At 44.7% G+C, this 23948-nt stretch overlaps 2 protein-coding genes across 4 annotated transcripts in view; one reads left to right on the top strand and one right to left on the bottom strand.

Annotated features, from left to right (window-relative positions):
• Positions 1-22087, top strand: part of LOC134540242 (protein rolling stone-like) — a 69043-nt gene extending 46956 nt beyond the window's left edge. The window contains exons 2-6 of one of the 3 annotated variants that reach the window (XR_010076430.1): positions 8008-8129; positions 13094-13313; positions 14718-14840; positions 20028-20828; positions 21072-22087. Coding sequence is in view for 1 of the 3 variants with exons in the window: in XM_063382863.1 (XP_063238933.1) it covers positions 8043-8129; positions 13094-13313; positions 14718-14840; positions 20028-20422 (825 nt within the window). In the remaining 2 variants the exon portion in view is untranslated. Of the gene's footprint in view, positions 1-8007; positions 8130-13093; positions 13314-14717; positions 14841-20027 lie in introns of all 3 variants that reach the window. The other 2 variants (XR_010076431.1, XM_063382863.1) reach the window with 2 other exon arrangements.
• On the bottom strand, positions 20489-22748 carry LOC134540322 (uncharacterized). The gene is made up of 5 exons (XM_063382984.1): positions 22726-22748; positions 21274-22596; positions 20893-21162; positions 20588-20784; positions 20489-20514 (listed from the first exon to the last, which is right to left on the bottom strand). The coding sequence occupies exons 1-5, from the start codon at positions 22746-22748 to the stop codon at positions 20489-20491; spliced, it is 1839 nt and encodes a 612-aa protein (XP_063239054.1).
• Positions 22749-23948: the final 1200 nt, after the last annotated feature.

Here is a 23948-nt window from a genome sequence, read left to right as displayed (position 1 = left end):
TAGGTCCATTTAATATTCTTTAAAATTAGGATGATTGTTTAGGATAGGTTAGCTACATAGCTAAACAAATTCATCTGCCCTCCAACATTGTTTTGTGTACTAACAGAACGATATTCATGTGAATATCTCTAGTAAAACATCCTTTGACAGTTGACACCCCCCCCCTCCCACAAATGCGACGCCCGGGGCACAAGCCCCTTTATGACCCCCTCTGGTTACGTCCCTAAGTCAAGGAGGGACATGGGGTCATAGCCCCCTACAAAAGCAATTCCTTAACCAGTTTTCAAATGACTTTGAGTAGGTATAGCTCGGCACTGAACAAGCTAAATTAGAGACGTATTGCGACGTGAAACCACAAGCTGTGGCTTTGTGAAGCTAGTGTCTCAATACCACGACAGTCACGACACGACAGTCCAGACACGCTCAGCAGCCACCAATGAAATACAAGGTCACAGTGACGCCAACACAACTAAATACACTCCCTGACGGCCCGCAATAAGTAGATTATATTTACAACTCACAACGAAAGAAACTTGGTAAATCTTTATGCTGAAAAACTAAATTTCGATTTACGTTAGGGTACACGCCTTCAACTATTTTATAGGTTTATTTTTAATTTTTTACCATGCATGACTGTCCCTTATCAACATATAGTCAGCTTGATTCCGTATATCTCAAATACACTTGATCTCACTTTGTGCAAGAGACGACTAAATGCTTTGCTTATATTCCCGCGGCTTCGCTCGTGGCAACATCGGGATATATAGCTGATGTTGCTCCACTGCACCGCTCTGCCTTCTGGCTCTACCTTCTGGCTCTACCTTCTGGCTCTACCTTCTGGCTCTACCTTCTGGCTCTACCTTCTGGCTCTACCTTCTGGCTCTACCTTCTGGCTCTAACGCCTGGCTCTACCGTCTGGCTCTACCGTCTGGCTCTACCTTCTGGGCTCTACCTTCTGGCTCTACCGTCTGGCTCTACCGTCTGGCTCTACCTTCTGGCTCTACCTTCTGGCTCTACCTTCTGGCTCTACCTTCTGGCTCTACCTTCTGGCTCTACCTTCTGGCTCTAACGCCTGGCTCTACCGTCTGGCTCTACCGTCTGGCTCTACCTTCTGGGCTCTAGCTTCTGGCTCTAGGGTAGAGCATCTGACTTGTGACTTGTAGGACCCGGGTTCGCGGCCGGGCTCCTCCAAGGCGGATTGTCTCAGGCAGATGGTGGCATTTGTCTGATACGAATATAAATGATCCCTTGCAACAAGTCAGCTACCAAAGAGACGGTAGCTAAAAACAAAAATAAACCTTCTAGGATGTATTTGCTATAGGAGTCCCCCCCCCCCCCCCCCCCATGCGGAGGCCATCCGGGGGTTACTCCGGGTCCACCGAGTTTTGTTAATTTTGCATACGATAAATGTAGCATTATCATCCCATAATGTTATAACTAGAGCTCAATAAAACGAGAAAAAATTACTTAAAATTTGCTTTTGTACATAAAATATTTTGAATAACTCTTTTGAATTTTTGACGTGACAACGTCTAATAAATCGATGAACGCCGGCTGCACGCACGAAAAAGTGTCCCGTTACGCACATTGTCCCGTAACGCTCATTGTACGCTTGCGCCGCATCTATCTCTCTTCCACTCGATTGGAACAACCATCGATTTGACTTTTTCAAGGCACATTAAACTTGACACTCCCATTCGTTTCCTACTTTTCCTATCATCGTCCTATCCTTAACAGAATAACACAGATTGGAAGAAGTTAAATAGCAAACATGTATAAAAGTTATAGTTAAAATAATCTCTTCCTAAAATAATAAACAAATTTGAATTAAGATGTACCAGTAGTCGTCATGCTAAGAAGAGTTTTATAAAAAAAAAATGTGTACATAACCTTGTAGGTGTATTACTGCCCCTACATGTTTGTTTTTAACCTCAAACTTTACTCTACAATGCTATCCAACACTCTTCGATAAACACAAATTATTTTTGTAGATTTATAATTTTGAAAAAAGTGTGATTTCGAGCCAGTAGTCGTCATGCAAATTTTCGTGTTTGCCAGTGTTCGTCACATGTTTGTGCCAGTAGTCGTCATGTGCGATTTCGGCTGCATTAGTTTTAATTCATGGATCCAGAATGATAGTATTGTACTATTTGGGCTTCAAATTTTATTTGGTACTATATTTTAAACATCAAAATGGCATTTCATAAAGATCGTTCAGTAATATAATGAATAATCCTCATTAAATTTTGAATTTACTTACAGCACTCACGGAACAAAGAGGGACAGCACATAGAGCTGTAGCAAACCGAATGTATTCGTTACTGAGTAACGGGTGTGCCGTCTAGTAACGAGTAACGAAACGTTACACACGGCTGCATTTTGTTACTCACATTTCTCGTATATTTTACGCATGCGCGCGCATATTCAATGAATTTACGATACAAAGAACGATGTTTGTTTATTAATAAAGTATAATTTGGAAATTCCTCGTCTAAGTTTTTTTACTGTTTATTAAAGGTATTATGTGTGTAGACAAAGTTTGAGATTGGAACAGAAACAACGTAACAAAGTATTTTTTTACAAATTAGAAATATGTATGTTTTTGTTTTTCACTATCGCGTATTTTCACGTTTTTTTTGTTCTTATCTTAAAAGAGATATAATAAAGCCGCTCTAATGAGATTTAATTGTTTCTTGGTTAACAAAAACTGTTTAATTATCAAATATTGTTAATTGTTTATATTCTATTTATTATTATTTACGCGACGTCATACTGTACGCGTACGCAATACGACTCAATTCGTTGCTGCAACATAACATAGCATGTTATGCGGTATCACAAGTAAAATATAAAAATGAATCAGGGCCCGCCCATCTTCCTACCCAAGGGCGATTTGCCTTTGTGTTTATCGGACAATGTGTTCCTTGGCACACTATTTTTTTCCGCTGCTCATTTTATACTCATACCATTCGCTACATCTTTAAGAGCAGCTTCCATGGCTGACTCTTCATACAACAGTATTTTCCGTTTTGGCATTTTGCCCTGTAATTAAAGAACGAGACACATTACAATGTTTAGTTTACTTATTAATGTCAAAATATATATCGAATGACCCCTAAATTAATGTAAACAACAATGCCTACACAATTTTTGCAATCAATAAAGTAAAGTATTTTCCGACCCAGAAGTCGTCATACACATACATCGGAAGTCGTCATAGGTGACGACTACTGGATCTGATCATAATAACGTACTTTGTCTATTAACAACAAAGAACCAATATTATTTAAGAACTTTAGGGTGTAACTTAGCACAACTTTAAATAAAATATTAAATGTACCAGTGCTCGTCAGGTATGACGAACACTAGCAATACAAGGTTTTTATTGATCCAGTTTTCGTCACCCTAACTAAATCATACAAAGAAAACGAATTTTTTTAAATAAACACTTTCACCTCTTCAAGAACATTTAACTAACACATTCAGCACAAAACATCACGAATAAACATGAAAAATTACAGAATTAGAAGTAAAAATGTGCACTAACGTCCTTAGTGTTTTAGTATAGGAATTCCCCTATTTATCTTCACTGCTCTACGAACTTTTGATGCACGGACTTTTTTTGATTGAAAATAGTGTTTGTTCCGAAAACTATTGTGGTAATTTCAGCTAGAACGTCGACCAAATTTTTGTCAATATTTAAGTTGGCGATATATTGAGCTACTTCTCTATTATTTACATTTGAAGTTGCTAGTGACGACCATTGGAGCAGTGACGAGTACCGGTGCACTTACCAATGAGTGCAAATAAAAGTAAATTTATCAATTAAATTGTAGATTTCATTTCACTCCTTTGTATCCATACAAAATAGTGATAATTCAATAAAAATGATTCAATTTTATTCATAAAAGTATGCAATCATTTCATCAATGTTTTGTTATGACGTTGTCACGTTAAACTATCGTCCGTAAACCAACTTTACAGACAACCAATTCTTTACTTAGTTTTACTGCTAACCAAAAAAATCACATTTAATAACAGATATATTTAAGGTTTCATCATTGCAAAAAAAATTATCTCGAGAATCGACGCACAGTGTCCCGCCTGATTCAGGAATGAGGCTGTCATAGGAGCCTATGCAATTGGAGAATGCGTGAATGGGGATGAGATGGGGCGTGCATTTGTAGGGGAAACGGGAGTACCCCCAAAAAACCCACAGACCACGGCATCGTCCGCCACATTTTCCACTTGCGAAAAATCCGGGTTCGACTCCGCCGGGAATCGAACCCCTTGGTCGTTGGGGGGGGGGGGGGGAGGGGGGTGGTTAATGTTATAACCACTAGACTCTTACTGTAGTAAAAATTAATATTGATTTATTTTAAATATGGTCTAAGTACGCTTGTTTTAGTTCTGAGATAAGTTACCTTGATGAAATCACACTTATCTCTTCTTTGTTTTCATTTTATGAGTTAGCCTATTTAAAAATTTGTGAAATCTCGTGCGTATTTTAACTTTAATTTATATTTTGTCATCTCTGACTTTTCCACTTTAATTTAATTGGATTATATTCACAGAATGATTAGAATTAAACGTCTCACTTTGTCATTTCATTAAACACCTAAACATGATAAGATTAAAAAAATGAATCTTAATTTGAAATGTAAAACACAAGTATCAATTTTCTTATCGTATGTGTAAGTAGATTAATAATTATTCTTGGTACAAATAAATCAAATTTCCCAAAACATATTCACCCTTCCACTTGATTAGATTCGTTCATGTGATATTTTTTTATAAACCAAAAAAAGGTTATTGTTTCTCAGAGAGAAATATTATTGTTTAAAACGTGTCTAGGAATTCTAACCAAAAAAATTTCTTCATGTTGATTTTAACCGAACTTTTCATAACCTATTTGACACGATGTGTAATGGAAGCAGTGATACCTGAAAAATAAGCCCATATTCATTTTTTTCTTCTAATCGTTGTGTATAGCTCCTTTAAATTATTTAATGTTTTTTTTAATGATCAAACGGCGTTTAAATTCTTTTGATACTTTTACAGGGAAACATTACAGAGTGAAATAGATTTACAAACATATACTTACATGTCAGTTTTGTAGAAATAATATAATGATTTCGCATTATTTTGCACAAGGTAATTATTACAGCCGTAAATAGTTTTTATTATTTTGTCGTGCATATGTACCATTATCAGTGTATCTCAATCGATTTCAAAGCTGATTTAACATCACAGTGTACGCTGCAAGAAAGCACACATTCGAAGACAGGCTAAATCACACAATATTCTTAATTCTGTAGTTTTTTTTATATATTAAATTACACGATGGAACATAATTCTTAAAATCCGTTTACAAAATAAACTCTCAATTGTTTTGATATTTACCAAAATACAAAACTGTAACAAATTTCCTTCAATTCTAAGTACGGGACAAATCTCGATGTAAGATTTCCGGAGAGTGTCCGTTGTTGAGTTCTATGGTATGTATTTGACACTACGTACTCTATGGAATCGCCAACCATTTTTCTTTTGGCGGACTTTATTATCTTTTAAAAATGTAATTTGGCAGCTAAATTATACAGAGTGGGATTGGCTGGTGTGCTATGGATGTCAACGGGTGTGTGAAGAACGGGTAAATATCTATAAGTAGCCTATGTAAATATAATAATACCTGATTAACCAACTGTAGCATATTTAAATCGAGGATTATGTTTAGACAGCAAATGACTTCACACGTCATTGTTACAAAACAAAAGCATTATTCAGACTCGTAGCCAGGGTTTTAGGATATTGGGTTGTAATACACCCCCTCCCCCTTCTTTCCCGGTTCATCCGACACTCTTATTTTCTGAAACATTTCAAAACCTTTATAAAAGTTTTTTTTTTATGTATACAGTATACGGCATTTGGTAGGATTGATTTCGTGAAAACGGAATGGAAGTAGATTATTAGAAATATGACACGAAAATTGGGGGACCCATGTGTAGCAACATAAACCCGTATGTAGTCACTTTCGTAAACATTAGGGGACATAACAAAAGTATCGGGGTGCCAAATGAAACTTTGATAGTTTAACTACCCTGGAATATAACTAAAATAGTCATAGTAAAAAAACAATCACTAAGAAAAGGGCATTACACTGATTATAATACATATTATATGTATACTACTATATTCACTAAAGGCTTAGTAGTACAGCGATAGAACGCGCGCTTATTAACCCTAACGCGTGTGATTAAAATTTCGTTACTGAATTTTTTTTAAATTTTTGTAAATAGCATTGTAATATGATAATATTGTATACTAATAATAATGGCGGGGTTAAGTCGAGAATTTATTTATTTTTTTCGCTTTATGAAATTTGGCGGACGTTGGTGGAGGAATTTATATATATATATATATCGTGTTGTTACAGTTTATGTCTTCAGTGCTCCATTCTCACCGCCGCACCTTTTTTTTTTTGTTTATATCGAGACACCGTTGTCGTTGTCAGAGACGTTAAGCCCTAAACTCATGCGTTCGGTTATTTTTCTCGTAAGTCATCACGTGCCCAGGTGATCCAGCAGATATGTGTCCATTTTGCATGATTCCTTCTCTGTAAGGGCGAAGGTCCCATGCGCGTCTTCTACCGAAGAATGGACCCTAAAAATGTTAAAGGTGGGAGATTAGGCCTCAACCATCTTGCATTTTTTAGTATTTTTTTATTCTGCTTGCAATAAAGCATCCGTGCTATTTTTTTGTTTCTGTTTGACATGGCATATGGCTTAGCTTTGGCTACTGTGAACCGGTGTGGTTATCATGGTATTTGAAGTCGCCCGCGAGAAATAATAAGTTATTACCTCGCGGTGCTTACAGGCTATGATTTTACTAGTAAACATGGTGGTTGCAACAGAGAAGTCTAAGTTGTCCATCAAGTTCTGTCCCTGCCCAAACACGCCCGAATATTCACATTCGGCCAATCTCGGGATTTGTTTTATTTTTGCGCAGGAAAAATGAATTCAAATATTAAAAGTGGTCGGTTAGGTTAGCTACATTAAAACACTTTAAAACACTACGAACGGTTAGTTAAAATAAACAGAGAAATATAAATATATATAAATAAACCCGAGGTTTGCCGAAGGTGAATATTCGGACGTGTTCGGGCAGGGACAGAACTTGATGTACATCTTAGGCTTCCCGGTTGCAACATGGTACAGAAATGTCTGTGAGATATGATTTATGCCTTGACATTTCCAAAATTTGGAAGAAGAAAAAAATGTTCAAAATTATAATTAATAGCAAAAATATGTAATGATGATCACACCAGTTCACGAGTGTCGACTTCAACAAGTGACCAAAGCTTAGTCCTATGCCATGTGAGACAAAAATAAGGAAGCTTTATTGCAAGCGGTATCAGAATATGTGGAACTGCGCTATGGAGGGACCTGATCCACCTCAAGGGGAACGCACCACAACGCCGAAATACCACAACGCCGAACGTACAATAACGCCGAAAACCATAACGCCGAATGCCAAATTGACTACAACGCCGACAGCTAGAAAACTGCTGTGTACCACAACTCCGAATTACCACAACGCCGAAATACATTAACGCCGAAAAATGTCATTGCAGGACTGTCACAATGGTTAGGTAAGGTTAGGTTAGGTTAGGTTAGGCTAGGCTAGGCTAGGCTAGGCTAGGCTAGGCTAGGCTAGGCTAGGCTAGGCTAGGCTAGGCTAGGCTAGGTTAGGCTAGCCTAGGTTAGGTTGGGTTGTGGTATTTCGGCGTTAATGTATTTCGACGTTGTGGTACACAGCAGTTTTCTAGCTTTCGGCGTTGCGGTCAATTTGGCATTCGGCGTTATTGTACGTTCGGCGTTATTGTACGTTCGGCGTTGTGGTATTTCGGCATTGTGGTAGTGACCCCACCTCAAGCTGTGCACTGTCTTGTCTGACAGTCGGTATTGGAGGTTTCACCAAGTGTAACTGGTGACGCGTGCCTGGTTCCAGGAGGACTGCAGACGCACGGGGAGCGAGGCGCGAAGATGGTGAAGCGGGTCTGGAAACGCGAGTTCCACTTGGACCACTTCTGGCTGGAGCACCGTCAGGCGGAGGACTTCCTGCTGTGCCAAGTGAGTAGCCTCTCCACATCAAATGGCAACCCTCTGCCTCCACGTTGGCACCACTATTGGGGGAGGATCGTGGTGACTAAGTTGGGAGGGTTCCCCAACCTCTGGTCATAGCACCTCTCTTACTAAAGAGGGCACTGCCGGGTCCAACTCTGCCTCAGTGCATCCTCAATTGCATGTATGAGACTGGAAATGGTGAAAGGGCTGAATCTGCGGGCAACAGCAGATGCGATAGAAACCTTTCCGGGGGGTTCGACGGCCGAACCTCGGTGCATCGGTCCCCAAAGGCCCCATAGTGAATGGATTAGGCCCCATGGTAAAGGAAGGACTGGGTATGGTGGTTATGGTGTCGGGCGACCGGGCCTAAAAAAGGGCTGTAAACTGCTCGGCGAGGTACCCCCTTTAGCCCAGTGGTCGGTGAGGTGATTCAGGCAACCCTGAGGTCACTTCTTCCTGGGCACTGTAGTTGCCATTTTCTAGCTGGGGCAGACGGCGGTCGTCGCATCCGGGCCTTAATCGGCTGTTAACCCGTCGGGCCGAGGTACGTCAGGTCGGAGGGTGCTCCGAGGCGACGAGGACTACCCCGTGGCTGCACTCTGAAGCGTGATGGTCTGGTCTAGCTACCGGCGAACAGTCTGCCGAGTAGACCAAAAGTTGGTAGTAGTACAGGGAGAATCCACCATGTTTGAATGGTGCCCCGCTGAGGTTTCCTCCAAGGCCCAGGATTCTTGTTGGGAAGGACTCGTACTCGGTAGTGGTGCTCCGATCGCTTGGAGCAGGCTCCGAGGGTTCCCTAGCCCGATGAGTCGACGTGGTGAGCGACGACACAGCTACGGCACTAGCCTGGACAGCTGGCAGAGGTTGGATAGGCCTCCACCGGACCACGGGTTCACTGAGTGACAGGGGTCCCAGTGTGATGTGGTAGATCGGGGTAGGCGCCAGCAGTGCTGATAACGTCTAAGGGCTCAGTACGCAGCCAATTGTCTGGTTAGCTGAGTGAGGCAGGGGGTGACGGTGGTGTCTATGCTGGGATGGGTAGCCCTCAGCCTCTAGACATAGCTGGATCTCTAACACCTCTCCTGTTTCGCGTACATGGCATACTCCGTGTCCACGCCCGTGGGGGGCCCAGGCCGGCAGGGCTATCGCTAAGAGGGCTGGATCAACAAACCAAAAGGGGGAAAGATCCCTCAAGTACTGGACTGTACTGTACTATGCCAAGTGAGTAAGAAAGGAAAATAAGGATAGAGATGTGACTTTCGAGGTGGCATGGTTCGCCAGGTGGCAGCCTCCCAGTGATTCCAGTGGTAGCCTAACTAGTTAGATGCCCAGGCCAAATGCCGTTTCCATCTTGGGGCTGGTAGGATCCTTCAGGCGCCACCCCGTCATGGACCTCTGGAGATTTTACAGCCCTTCAAAGTATTTTAATAAATTTCTTCTTTTTTATTTTAACAGTTCCCTAAATTGTTTAATTGACAGAATACTAAGTAACAAAATATTATAAAAATTATATATAGTTGTGATTACAATGATATACATGTCCGTAAAGTACTAATTAAATTTTAAATTGAATCCCAGGAAGGCCTACGGCTAAGACGGGCAATATGTGTTTATAATAATAATAATAATAATAATAATAATAATAATTTGCCAAGTGATTACACTGTCAAAAATATCGTCACCTTCAATCTGCGAAGATCAGTAGTTACAAATTATCCAGGGATCTTCGCATATTTACGGCTCTCTTGCGTTGATTTTACGTATACTAAGGATGGTATTCCAAAACACAAAAATGTGCTACACCTGTACCCTAACCGTTTACCTATTGCATGATAGGACACGGCCATTCCCCTAAATTTTTTTTATTTTTATTCTAGGGAAATGGTTTGGGTTACCTATCCATGGCCGATCTGTTGCCCAAATTCCGCTCATTCGTTGATTTCTTCCAGATGGCGGGCCCGCGTCTGGCGCCATTAACTCCTATATAATCGCTTTTGTGATCATCGGGGGACGTACCAAGTGTGTTGTTGTGCCAAATGAAACGTCATGATAACGGAACTATCGCGGAATACATCCATTCCGTACACTTTAAAAGGTCATAACAAGAGATTATCGCAACTTGAAAAGTACTTGAGAAAATTAGTAAGGCGATTCTATTTTTTGCGCTATAGTGCTGCTATCTCTAGTATTTTTTGCAGTAACTATTGTATCGGTGGTTGCGAAACGTCCGCTAGATTGCGCTGAAACCAGTTTCTAGCCTCGCGCAGGGCACCGTTTATTAAAACGGCTGCCGATCTGTTACTTTACTAGGGTTCGGTTCTGGAATACGGCCCGCGAGTTAGGTTACAGTTGTTTCCCAACAAGGCAGTGCTTATTCACTACCTTACCCGAACATCTTGGAATACCGCCCTTATTTTACTTATTTTAACACGAATCTGAAAAAAAAATTCACGTGTTTGCAAAAAAAAAAAATACTTTTTGAGTCTACAGAAATATCACTCTTTATTTTGCCCACTTGTATGTTCACATATTTGTTTAAAACTAAATATACAACGGGGAAGTCAAAATACGGCTCAATTTCTACGAATATTCAGTTATTAAAAATTATAAAGATCTCTTCGTTCATTTGATTTAAACTGTACGTTGGAAAGTTCGAAAATTTACTGAAACTTCTAACAGTGTACCTGTACGAGCATTGCGTTTCAGTAAAACGACTGCATGCAGTTATATGTATAGGTATTGAGTGGGACTTTTGGTACATTTCTACCCAAAACCGCAAAACCACAATCAACTCAGAAATTATGCGTTTGTTTGTGTATGTCACAAAAATCTAATTTTCATGAAAGCATTTTAAATAGTGCTTTATTTATGTACTCAACTATTTTTAACTCAATATATATTACTTTCTGACGTATCGTAGATAGTAGAGTTGTCCGACACTAGAAGCAACGTCGAACGGTGGTCAGGTTAATTGTTAAAAGTTCATTTAGCCCAAAAGTGGACTTAGTGTCTTATGCCTCCGAGGCAAAGCTATATTTATGGACACGATAACTGCCGTAATTTTACACAAATTACTTACAGACTGATGCATAAAACAAGTATATTTAAAATCTCGATCGAGTTCATATGAGCTAAATCTGACCAAAGAACGGGAAAAGTACTTTTTTTTGTTGAAAAACGGAAAGAACACTATTACTTCCTTAATATTAAAATTTTGCACACGTTTAGCGTTATTATACTTCTAAAGAGTATATAGTACCAAAACTGTTCTTGTCGGAAACAATTTTTGTTTGATAATACCAGCTATCATTGCAAGGGTTGCGGGGTAAAATAAATAGGCGTTGGACAGTAAAAATTCATAACTCTAAGCACGCACAGTATAACATCCTTTCAATGTTATTTTATTTTTTATTACTAACCAAGACGGCGTATAACCAAACCGAAAACCCTCGAGAAGAAGAAAAAAAATCTCACTGCAACGCCTGCCATGTTTTCCACTTTAGAAACATGCTGAGTGTGTCCGCACCGAAAATGGAACGTGGTGCAGCTTTGTGGGATTAGTCACTTATTGACGTGTAACATCTTAGCCCTCGGTACACGGCTTTTGGTGGGAGTTATTACGTGAGCGCGACAGGAAGTCAAAGAACGGAAATGTGCAACAACCACGATGCTGCCATCAGTGGTGTAGCCAGGATTTATTTTCGGGGGGGGGGGGGGGGGGGGGAGTTTACTTACACCCTGCCCCCGTAGTAGTGAGGGGGGGGGATTTTGATTTAAATGTACAAATTGGTGCTATTTAAGCACTTTCGTAATTAAAATATTGGATTTAAATAACATAAATTTGTGTCCTGACTTTATGATATTTTTAACGAGACACTGTTAAAAACTCATTGCTCAATATTAAAGGTTATCGGCTCAAGGGTTCTTTCTTAGTTTCATCTAAGTGCATTTGCAACAGCTAGACAAGTGTAAATTTTGTCATACGTACATATATATTCTAATATTTCGGGGGAGTGTTTGGACACCCCAAAAACACCCCCCCCCCCCCCCCTGGCTACGCCCCTGCTGCCATATGTGGCGGATGGCGCGAACCAATAGTTCACAAAGCCAGCGGTAACTTTATACTATTAATTGTTTAATGAATTTTAATAATATGCCCGGAATTTAGCATTTTCTCAAGTGTTCTCTTTCATCGGAACAGTTTCACTATAAGCATAGTTTAAAACTTCTGTTTGCCAATAAAAAACGATTCGATAGTCGGCGTAGCTGCTCCGGCAGCGAATTCCTAGAGGCGGGTGCGGAAACTACGTATGATTCGCGTCCAGTTAAAAACGCAGTTTGCGTATGTATTTATCACGCTAGGCATTATTTTTCAAGAATTCCACGTTAAATTTCGTGTCCTAGTTTCGAATCTAGTCTTTCATACACGCTTGACACGTGTGATTTCATGTTATTTAGTAACAGTAATATACATGTACAAGAGCATTTATGACTTGATTTAAATGAAATCATCAAACAAGAATAAAGTTTTAAAGCCGAAATATAAAATGTACTGTTTTCTTAGCATGACTTCAAGGTTTGGCGCTCCAGATGTCTACTACCCGGTGAGATGTAATATTTTCTGTTGAGGTTCAGTCAGGGGCGTAGCCGGGGGGGGGGAGGTGGTTAGGGGTTCAAACCTCCCCCCTCCCCCCTTAGCACCAAATCTTTATTTCAATTTCTTATTCATCACTCAAACAAATTTCATATTAAAAATTAATAAAAATTTTACCATTACAATATTTAAATTTAAATACCGAAAACTGCTAAAATAGCACTATTTTACACCTTAAAATCCAAATTTTCCCGGGGGAGGACCCCCGGACCCTCCGCTTTAATACAGGGGGGCCATGCTTCTTAACACCCCCCATACACAAATCCTGGCTACGCCACTGGGTTCAGTAGTGTATAACCGGCGGTGGTGGTTGCAGTGGCAGAGCAGCCCCTCCGTGCACGCCGGCTACGCGCTGTACCGCTGCCTGCTGGCGGGCTACTTCGTGGCGACGCTGGCCCTGTCGGCGCTCAGCTCGGCGGGGCCCAAGTGGCTCGTCTACCTCACCAACTGGGGGTACCTGGCGTGCACGCTGCAGGCCGTGCTGTCCGCGGGCTTCCTCGTCGCCCGGCTGGCCCGCGACCGGGGGCGCGACGGCGGTGAGCAGCGCCACACCTCCTCGTCTCCCTCCATCCTCTCCTCCTCCCCTTCACACCTCTCCTCCTCCCCTTTACGCCTCTCCTCCTCCCCTCTTCGCCTTCTCCCCTCCACGCCTACTCCCCTCCTCCTCTCCTCACCTCCTCGCCTCCTCCCCTCCACGCCTCCCTCCTTCCTCCCCTCCGCCACTCCTCCTCGTCTCCCTCCATCCTCCCCTTCTCGCCTCTCCTCCTGCCCTTCACGCCTCTCCTCCCCCCCTCTTCGCCTTTTCCCCTCCACACCTACTCCCCTCCTCCTCTCCTCACCTCCTCGCCTCCTCCCCTCCACGCCTCCCTCCTTCCTCCCCTCCGCCACTCCTCCTCGTCTCCCTCCATCCTCCCCTTCTCGCCTCTCCTCCTCCCCTTCACACCTCTCCTCCTCCCCTTCACGCCTCTCCTCCTCCCCTCTTCGCCTTCTCCCCTCCACGCCTACTCCCCTCCTCCTCTCCTCACCTCCTCGCCTCCTCCCCTCCACGCCTCCCTCCTTCCTCCCCCACTCCTCCTCGTCTCCCTCCATCCTCCCCTTCTCGCCTCTCCTCCTCCCCTTCACACCTCTCCTCCTCCCCTTCACGCCTCTCCTCCTCCCCTCTTCGCCTTCTCCCCTCCACGCCTACTCCCCTCCTCCTCTCCTCACCTCCTACCCTCCACGCCTCCCTCCTTCCTCCCCTCGCCTCTCCTCCTCCCCTTCACGCCTCTCCTTCTCCCCTCTTCGCCTCCTCCCCTCCACGCCTCCTCCCCTCCACGCCTCCTCCCCTCCACGCCTCCTCCCCTCAACGCCTCCTCCCCTCAACGACTCATCCCTTCCTCACCTCCTCTCCCCTTCTCGCCTCCCCCCGTCTCGCCCCCTCCCATTCTCACCCCCCCTTCTCGCCTCCTCGCCTTCCCCCCTCCTCGCCTTCCCCCCTTCTCGCCTCCCCCCTTCTCGCCTCCTCCCTTCCTCACCTCCTCGCTTCAACTCCTCACCTTCTCGCTTCCTCCCCTCCATTGTCATAAAATTTTTCCTTAAAAAAATAGTTTATGGACTTTTTAGTAGAAAAAAACTGTTTTAACATCAGCTGTTTGCCTTTTTTTCTTCATTAAAATTAAATAAACGACTATTGCAGTTTTACACGGCTGTTAAAACTAACGTAATAAAACACGAGTTTTATTTGATACTGTGTATTGTTAAAAAGGGTTTCTGATCCCGTCAATCAGGCACAGACAGACTTGGGCTGATATTGGCTTGTTATCCGTGTGTTTTGTGTGTTCAACTTTGGTGTCCATTCCTGTGGGGTTTTCTTTTTCCTCCCCATGACTACCAGTGTGAAGCCAGCAGTGACGTATGTCCGAGGAAACGAAGGCAGTCGGGTGGGTGTGCTTTATCTACAGAAGCTGATCCGGCTCCGGAACCCATGCGGCTGGTGTACAAGGTGTTCTGGGCGTCGCACACGATAGCCGTGGTCGTGGCCTACGGGGTCACAGTCACCTACTGGCTCACCATCTACAACCCAAGTGAGTCCCGCCCCAACTTCAGTTCCACCCTCAAGACTAGTTAACTATGACTAGGGACACCTGTATTTCACGATTTAATTTCATGTCAAGGTATTTCACAAAACACTGTAGCTTTTTCTAAGAGTCTTGACAAATTGTGAGGGTGCAGCAGTACGGTGACCACATTCTTTGGCCCCGTCAAGAGCGGGACGACACCTCTCACCGACCTCAGCCAATAACCACAGTAGAAAAGTTGCAGTATTTTGTGAAACACCTTGACACGAAATGTATTCGCGAAATACAGGTGTCCCTAACTATGACAAGAACCAGAGGCCACAAGAGACGTGAAGGGTTGGAGCTGGGCTCTCCCGTTCTGGTCGCAACTCTAAATGGATAGGACCACCCTTGATGGGTTGTGGTGGGGGAACTATTCGTTCCTGAGCAACAGCTTCCCCCCCCCCCTTCTCTCTCTCTTTTTTTTACAAGTTTTTTGATCAACCACTACTAGGGGTCAAATATGACCAATACTAACTTTGTTAACATATCACCAGAACGGCCCGAGAGTTTTTGCGCGTTGGTTTTAAATCGACAAAAGTAATATCTTGGGTGGAGTGCTTGTATGTTGCATACTACCCATGGCTGGTGGAATATTTTATAAATAAAGCGTAGTATGGAATTATAAAATAGTAATCGTAATTATACCCTGTATATTCAGGTTAAATAACATACTGAAAATAGTGTAGGTAAGAAATAACCATGCAATTATAATGTAGTACGTGACTGTAAAATTTGGGGGTGGGGGGCCGTCTCCCATCCTGTGTCCAGGGTCCGTAATCGAATGTGGGGGCCATGATACTACCCAAGTGTTGGCCTATATGCAAGCAATAAGCAGAAAACTTAAGATATACAGGAATTTTTTACGTGACGTCTAATAAATCGATGAACGCAGGCTGCACGCACGAAAAAGTGTCCCGTTACGCTCATTGTACGCTTGCGCCGCATCTATTTCTCTTCCACGCGATTGGAACAACCGTCGATTTGACTTTTTCCAGGCACATTAAACTTGAAACACTCCCATTCGTTTCCTACTTTTCCTATCATCGTCCTATCCTTAACAGAATAACACAGATTGGAAGAAGTTAAATAGCAAACATGCATAAAAGTTATAGTTAAAATAATCTCTTCGTTAAAGTAATAAACATGAATTAAAGAGTGTAAATAAAAGTAAATTTATCAATTAAATTGTAGATTTCATTTCACTCCTTTGTATCCATACAAAATAGTGATAATTCAATGAAAATGATTCAATGTTATTCATAAAAGTATGCAATCATTTCATCCTTTTTTTTTTTGACGTTGTCACGTTAAACTATCGTCCGTAAACCGACTTTACAGACAACCAATTTTTTTTTTCTTTTCATAAATCATAGTTATGTCGTTTACGTTTTATCAACCCCGCTTCACAGTCACTGTCTCGGCAAGCGATAGCGGGACCTCTTCAGTGAGTGGCTTCTTAATTCCAGAGGGACCCTGCCCCCCCCCCCCCCCCCCAATCTCTTCCGGGATCTACGCCCATGGACGAGTGTTACAACCGTCACGGAAAAGAAAGGAACTCAAGGACAGCCACGAAAGTAATGAAAAACGTCGTCCCGTTAATAGTGCCAGAAGTTATGAAACCATCTTAATTTCCAGCAGCCGTTACGTAACTTGCAATTTATTTTTCCGACTTATTACTTCAGCGGATAATCGCACTTTAAATAAAAATAGCTGTTAGAGACTGCCTACTTGAATCTTGTGGAAATATTCTCTGAAATAAGTTTTAGCTTTCCAACATAAAAAAAAAAAAAAAATTGGTGCGTTCCTGTGAAGAGAAATAGTTGCTATCATAAACAAAACAAGAAACCCGAAGGACTTCTTAGTGTTCAAACATGATTATAACATACATAAAATAGCGTATGTTATATTTTGTATAGAAAATACTACCTGTTACGTACATGTATTCACGTAAAACACACGGCCGTGTCCATGATACAGCCACAAAAAAGTTTTTTTTTTTTCCACAATTTTTTTTTCTTCATATGTACTTCAATAGCAACACCATTACACGGCTTGTTAGTGAAATACTTAGTTGTTACTTTTCCTTTCTTGCATATGTTCCTTCTGCGATGAGGGGTTTGAACAGTCTCAAACTTTAAAGTAAACGCGTTTTGGAAAACCTTGGATCGTGCGTCGTACATCCAGCAATTCCAGTTCTTTGCGTTTAAATGGCCCGCCTTTGTGGTTGCAGGTTGGCATGTTTGTTGCATAACTGGAAAAAAAATATTTAAATTCAAGCATGTATATATATTAAGTGTTTATAAATCAGCCTAACTAGGCACGAGAAAGATCTTTTAGTAACTAGTTATTTGAAAAATAAAAGGCAAACGAAATTAGTGACAGTAATTTCCTTCTCTTGGCTGTTACGCGAAAACAATTTTCCTGTGTTTTTTTTCCCCCCTCTTGACTTTACCATCAGCTGCCAATGTTACAGTGTCAACTTCCGTAACATCAACAACAACTTATTCATTCTCCATTAAAAAAAAATTATAGTTACAATCAAGTTGACGCCGACCGCCAATGCTCCTCTGTCGCATAGACCGCTATGCCTCATCAACGTCTCGCAAAAGCGTGTGCACCGAACGCGCCCGTGCGCGCAGCAAAGTGCAGTTTGTGCGACTAGGCGAACGCCATACAACGAGTGCTACACCGGCGCAAGGATCCGGCCGGGTGTGGCATATCCTTCCGCCGCACTACAACAAATTGTTATAATTATGTTTTTCCACAGGATTTTATTAAACATTATTTTTTATTAATTAATAATTAAGTTTTTGCAAAATCATGTTTCACGGTGCGATTTGTCCCGAACCTGGCCGGTTCAGTTTCCCGCGAAATTCACACGTTTCCGCGGGAGGGCTGGCGGGGGAGGGGGGTCGTGCGCGGCGACACCGTCAGTGTCCTTCGAGAGCTCAACCAGGCCGGCAGCCTGCGCGCAACGCGGAACCTTCAACCTTTGCATTCACCGACATGTAGTTTTCCATAGTGTAATTTCTTTTCAACCTTTTGTACAGTTCCGCGGTCGGCCTCAATTTACCATGAGGTACTTAACTTAATTCAATCAGTGCTCCGAGATGAGTGTTCCACGTCATACGTAAGTACTGTGGGGAGAGTATGTGGTTTTACGTCGGCGCTTCACGCCCAACCTAGCCTACAGGCTACTTAGTTTTGGCCCGCACGGGACAGCCAGCAGGCGACACGTGCCATCAAACTTAATAACGATTCAGTCCCTGGGACATACCTAGACACCACGTAGAGTCGCCGGAGACACGGGCCTACGTGCTGCTAGCCCAGTTTATCAAGTGTAATATGTTAGTGGAATAGTTGTTCGCCTAAGTGTAATTCGTCATGTCAGGGCTTATGTATCACCGTCGTACGGCAGTGCGCCACCAAACTTAATAACGATTCAGTCCCTGGGACACACCTAGACACCACGTAGAGTCGCCGGAGACACGGGCCTACGTGTTGCTAGCCCAGTTTATCCAGAGCTAGGTATTAGTATAGTGTATTGTGCTTCAAAATATCGTGTGCCATGTCAGAGTGTCTTTTGTAACTTTCGCGTCACGTATACGAGTCTGCCCCTCACGCGCATTAGAATCGTGAGCCGCCACTGAGGAAGTGAGCTGCGCGTGTGACTAGTCGCGTCGGGCAAACCGTTACGGCCAGAACGGGCAGCACCATGTATTGGGCTGTGCTGTATTAAATTCACCAACTATCTGAAGAAGTTTTGTGTTATTATTCAGGCGTCCCGAGTGGCCTCAACAGCTCGGGGGGCCCTACTGCGTTGACCCCTACCTCTAGCCACAAGGCCGAACCTTCCCTGAGAACACGAACCTAACAAAATCGCGTCTAAATAATCAGAGGTAGCGGGGACGGCGTCAAAGTAATAAAATTCGTGATAAAAACTAAGTCAAACTCGAGTGTGCAACGCAGAGCTAACCTGTAGAAACCATAGCAGAGTAAAGCGTGGTCTAAGTAAATAAACATCAGGTTTAGGTACCAAACTAGACAAAAATCTCTCGGACTCTAGGGAGGAAAAAAACTGAAATCTCAATTGTTTGTGAGGTTTTTCGTATTGCATTAGGTTGAGTTATTTTGGACGTAACGACATATGGAACTGACACACTAAGTGAATAGTGAAAGGTAATAGGACTTAAATTTTGGTCCAGTAATTGGGGTGGTGGACATAATGGACTATGGGACATTCGGAAAAAGGAGAGTGGTCATGGATAAAGTCAGTAATGTTTTATTTCTTTGATAACTTGATTTTTTTGAACCTATGGCTAGGGGTAGATGTTTTTCATGTAAATCTCTTGAGCGCCCATTAGACTGCAATAGCGCCAGCTGATTCTTCATTATAATTGGCGGTCGTTTGCAAGAAAAGTTATTGCCTTATTTTTATGATCCATTCAAGACGCCTTTGCTTCCGCGCAGAATTATTGTGATCAGTGTGCTGACAGTAGACATTTACCCGAAAGAAACTTGGCTGGTCATGTAACACAAGACGATGCTACAGTGTTTTAACACTCAGCAAGTCTCGGTTCTCCTGACAAAAAAAATATACATGCCCCCATACCTACGGTTGTTATGATACAAAAGTTGTGTGTCAATTAGGCTAAAATGCTGTGTTGCCAAGTCCTGTGACCTTAACTTTTTATTTTATCAACAACATTGCTTGGATACCAAGTAATGGATGGTGGTAAGACAAGTTGAACGCTAGAGCAAGAATTTTAAAATAGCGAAACTTTAGTTAATTACCCCCAACCCCCAACAGGTATAGAAATGATTCATCATGGTGAGAGACAGGGGCACAACAACTAAATTTCCAAGGGGAGGGGAGGACAATATACCTTTTTATAAAGAATCATCAAAACGCCCTTATTTCAAGGTTGAAAATGGTGCTATTTAAGCAGTTATATTATCTAAAATTAGATTACACAGCCCTTTCTTTGCCCCCATTTGCCCCCACTTCAAAGATTCAGAAGGGGGGGGGGGGTAAAATACCCTTGCCCCCCACCCTGTTGTTGCACCCCTGTGAGAGAAGGTTGAGCAGTTAGCCACCGTGCATAGCCGTGTCATGTGAACTGCCTAACGGATATAGTTTCTGTGTTGCAGGCAAGCACAGACTCGATGCGGTCAACGTGCTGGTCCACGCAGGCAACTCGGCCGTGATGACGCTTGACCTGTGGATGGTGCGCCACCCAATGCGACTCCTGCACGCCTACCTGCCACTCTCCTTCACGCTCTCCTTCTTCCTCTTCAGTGTGACGTACTTCCTCGCGGGGGGCACCAGCCGCGACGGCACGCCGTACATCTACGCCATGCTGGACTGGCAGCGGCCCGGTCGCACCATCCTCTGCTGCACCGTGGGGCTGGTGTTCCTTCTGGGCATGCACGTGGCAGCCTGGGGCCTCAGCCTCCTGCGGCGCCGGCTGCACCAGTCACTGGAGCCCCGCAGAGAGCATGCCTGGCCCCACGACACAGTCCCCTCTCCCGGCTCTTCAGTGTGAGGTGCTCCTCTGCTGAGCCCTGGGGCTGACTTTCCTGCTGGGCCTCTGTGGCGCTGGCTTCACCAGTCACTGGAGCCCCGCAGAGAGCATACCTGGCCCCACGACACAGACCCCTCCCCCGGCTCTTCAGTGTGAGGTGCTCCTCTGCTGAGCCCTGGGGCTGACTTTCCTGCTGGGCCTCTGTGGCGCTGGCTTCACCAGTCACTGGAGCCCCGCAGAGAGCATACCTGGCCCCACGACACAGACCCCTCCCCCGGCTCTTCAGTGTGAGGTGCTCCTCTGCTGAGCCCTGGGGCTGACTTTCCTGCTGGGCCTCTGTGGCGCTGGCTGCACCAGTCACTGGAGCCCCGCAGAGAGCATGCCTGGCCCCACGACACAGTCCTCTCCGCCAGCTCTTCAGTGTGAGGTGCTCCTCTGCTGGGCCTCTGTGGCGCCGGCTGCACCAGTCACTGGAGCCCCGCAGAGCATACCTGGCCCCACGACACAGTCCCCTCTCCCGGCTCTTCAGTGTGAGGTGCTCCTCTGCTGAACCCTGGGGCTGACTTTCCTGCTGGGCGTTTGTGGCACCAACTGCACCAGTCGCTGGAGCCCTATAGAGAGCATGCCTGGCCCCACGACACAGTCCCCTCCCCCGGCTATTCAGTGTGAGGTGCTCCTCTGCTGAGCCCTGGGGCTGACTTTCCTGCTGGGCCTCTGTGGCGCTGGCTGCACCAGTCACTGGAGCCCCGCAGAGAGCATACCTGGCCCCACGACACAGTCCTCTCCGCCAGCTCTTCAGTGTGAGGTGCTCCTCTGCTGGGCCTCCTTCGGCGCCGGCTGCACCAGTCACTGGAGCCCCGCAGAGAGCATACCTGGCCCCACGACACAGTCCCCTCCCCCGGCTCTTCAGTGTGAGGTGCTCCTCTGCTGGGCCCTGGGGCTGACTTTCCTGCTGGACCTCTGTGGCGCTGGCTGCACCAGTCACTGGAGCCCCGCAGAGAGCATGCCTGGCCCCACGACACAGACCCCTCCCCCGGCTCTTCAGTGTGAGGTGCTCCTCTGCTGAGCCCTGGGGCTGACTTTCCTGCTGGGCCTCTGTGGCGCCGGCTGCACCAGTCACTGGAGCCCCGCAGAGAGCATACCTGGCCCCACGACACAGTCCCCTCTCCCGGCTCTTCAGTGTGAGGTGCTCCTCTGCTGAGCCCTGGGGCTGACTTTCCTGCTGGGCCTCTGTGGCGCTGGCTGCACCAGTCACTGGAGCCCCGCAGAGAGCATGCCTGGCCCCACGACACAGTCCTCTCCGCCAGCTCTTCAGTGTGAGGTGCTCCTCTGCTGGGCCTCTGTGGCGCCGGCTGCACCAGTCACTGGAGCCCCGCAGAGCATACCTGGCCCCACGACACAGTCCCCTCTCCCGGCTCTTCAGTGTGAGGTGCTCCTCTGCTGAGCCCTGGGGCTGACTTTCCTGCTGGGCCTCTGTGGCGCTGGCTGCACCAGTCACTGGAGCCCCGCAGAGAGCATACCTGGCCCCACGACACAGTCCCCTCTCCCGGCTCTTCAGTGTGAGGTGCTCCTCTGCTGGGCCCTGGGGCTGACTTTCCTGCTGGGCCTCTGTGGCGCTGGCTGCACCAGTCACTGGAGCCCCGCAGAGAGCATACCTGGCCCCACGACACAGTCCTCTCCGCCAGCTCTTCAGTGTGAGGTGCTCCTCTGCTGGGCCCTGGGGCTGACTTTCCTGCTGGGCCTCTGTGGCGCTGGCTGCACCAGTCACTGGAGCCCCGCAGAGAGCATACCTGGCCCCACGACACAGTCCTCTCCGCCAGCTCTTCAGTGTGAGGTGCTCCTCTGCTGAGCCCTGGGGCTGACTTTCCTGCTGGGCCTCTGTGGCGCTGGCTGCACCAGTCACTGGAGCCCCGCAGAGAGCATACCTGGCCCCACGACACAGTCCTCTCCGCCAGCTCTTCAGTGTGAGGTGCTCCTCTGCTGAGCCCTGGGGCTGACTTTCCTGCTGGGCCTCTGTGGCGCTGGCTGCACCAGTCACTGGAGCCCCGCAGAGAGCATACCTGGCCCCACGACACAGTCCTCTCCGCCAGCTCTTCAGTGTGAGGTGCTCCTCTGCTGAGCCCTGGGGCTGACTTTCCTGCTGGGCCTCTGTGGCGCTGGCTGCACCAGTCACTGGAGCCCCGCAGAGAGCATACCTGGCCCCACGACACAGTCCCCTCCGCCAGCTCTTCAGTGCCCAAGTTGACAGCTGTTAGCAATCGCTCTCCAAGTGCCAAAATTGCAAAATGTATTAATTAATTGCCTAAAATCAATATCTTGGATACCTTTCCCAAAATGGGTGGGACATTAAGGTTCTCTCTTGCATGTTGGTTTTTTTCCCCCCTCCATATTATTATTATTATTATTATTATTATTATTATTGAAGGGCTGTCACTGTAAATTTATTATTTTGGCTCTCTTGGTTTTCAAGTTTTGTAATAAATTTTATACCAGATACTAAATGTTATGTAATAGCCGTTTGTCACCTTAAGATCGCATTAGGTTGCGTTTTACAACTTGCAAATAACTTTAAGTAAATGTCTGGTGACAATTTTTACCAAACAATAAATACAAAGATCTATAGAGTAGAATCTATAACCATCAACTAACCTACATGGCAAATGGGAGGGAGCCTTAAGTTTTGACAAATGTCGCTATTGCACAGATTTCACAATGGAGTTTTGAAATAGATTAACTGGTATATAAGTTAACAATCCTGGCAAATGGATAACTATTGCTAATAATTGTTATAGCAGGATACAGGCTGTGAATGCAAGGTGCACAATAAAAATTTTTTTGGTAAAAAAAATAACAGTTTATTTGCTAATATAATTGTCAAGAACATGTGTCGTGGCGGATGCAGTTGTTACAATGCTGAGGTTGTAAAATCTCATAGCACTTTGTACACCTGAGTTTTAGAGCAGCAAGTGTTCAATTATCACATTACTAGTGAATTTCAACATGTTCTATGTCAAATTAATTCTTCAAACAAAAGTGTCTGGTGGAATTTAATTTACATGGTTAAGAACATATGTAGAATTTTATTTGGGAAGGGTGGGGGGAGGGAGGTAGGAACCACTTTATCCGAGGTTTGCTTTCAAATTCATTCCATTCGTTGGTGAGAATGATATTTTTAGGACTTTGAAGAAGAGGAGATATCCCGCCCCTCTCCGCACACACACGCACGCGTGCACTGCATAGAATGGCTGATTGTGACAGTTTTATGGTAACATTGACAGACAATGATAGTCTTGTGTGCAGGAGAACAGAATCAGACAACTACACATATCATTAAGACTTTAGTACAAGACTCCCACCCCCTTCCAACACCTCTGTGAGACACCAGTTTACTTTCTCCAGTTCACTTGTTAAGGGCTCCGCCTAACCGGACACACATGCGGTGTGCAGAGCTTCGGGAAAAACAACGCGATTTGATAACTACTAAAGATATCCCAGTGGGGTCTGCTTACGAAAAGCATTTAAAAGTTTGCTGAGGGCCAAAAAGTAC

The sequence above is a fragment of the Bacillus rossius genome, chromosome 16, assembly GCF_032445375.1.
Source record: "Bacillus rossius redtenbacheri isolate Brsri chromosome 16, Brsri_v3, whole genome shotgun sequence".
In the NCBI taxonomy this organism is placed as follows: Eukaryota; Metazoa; Arthropoda; class Insecta; order Phasmatodea; family Bacillidae; genus Bacillus; species Bacillus rossius.
This window is presented reverse-complemented; position numbering and strand designations above follow the sequence as displayed.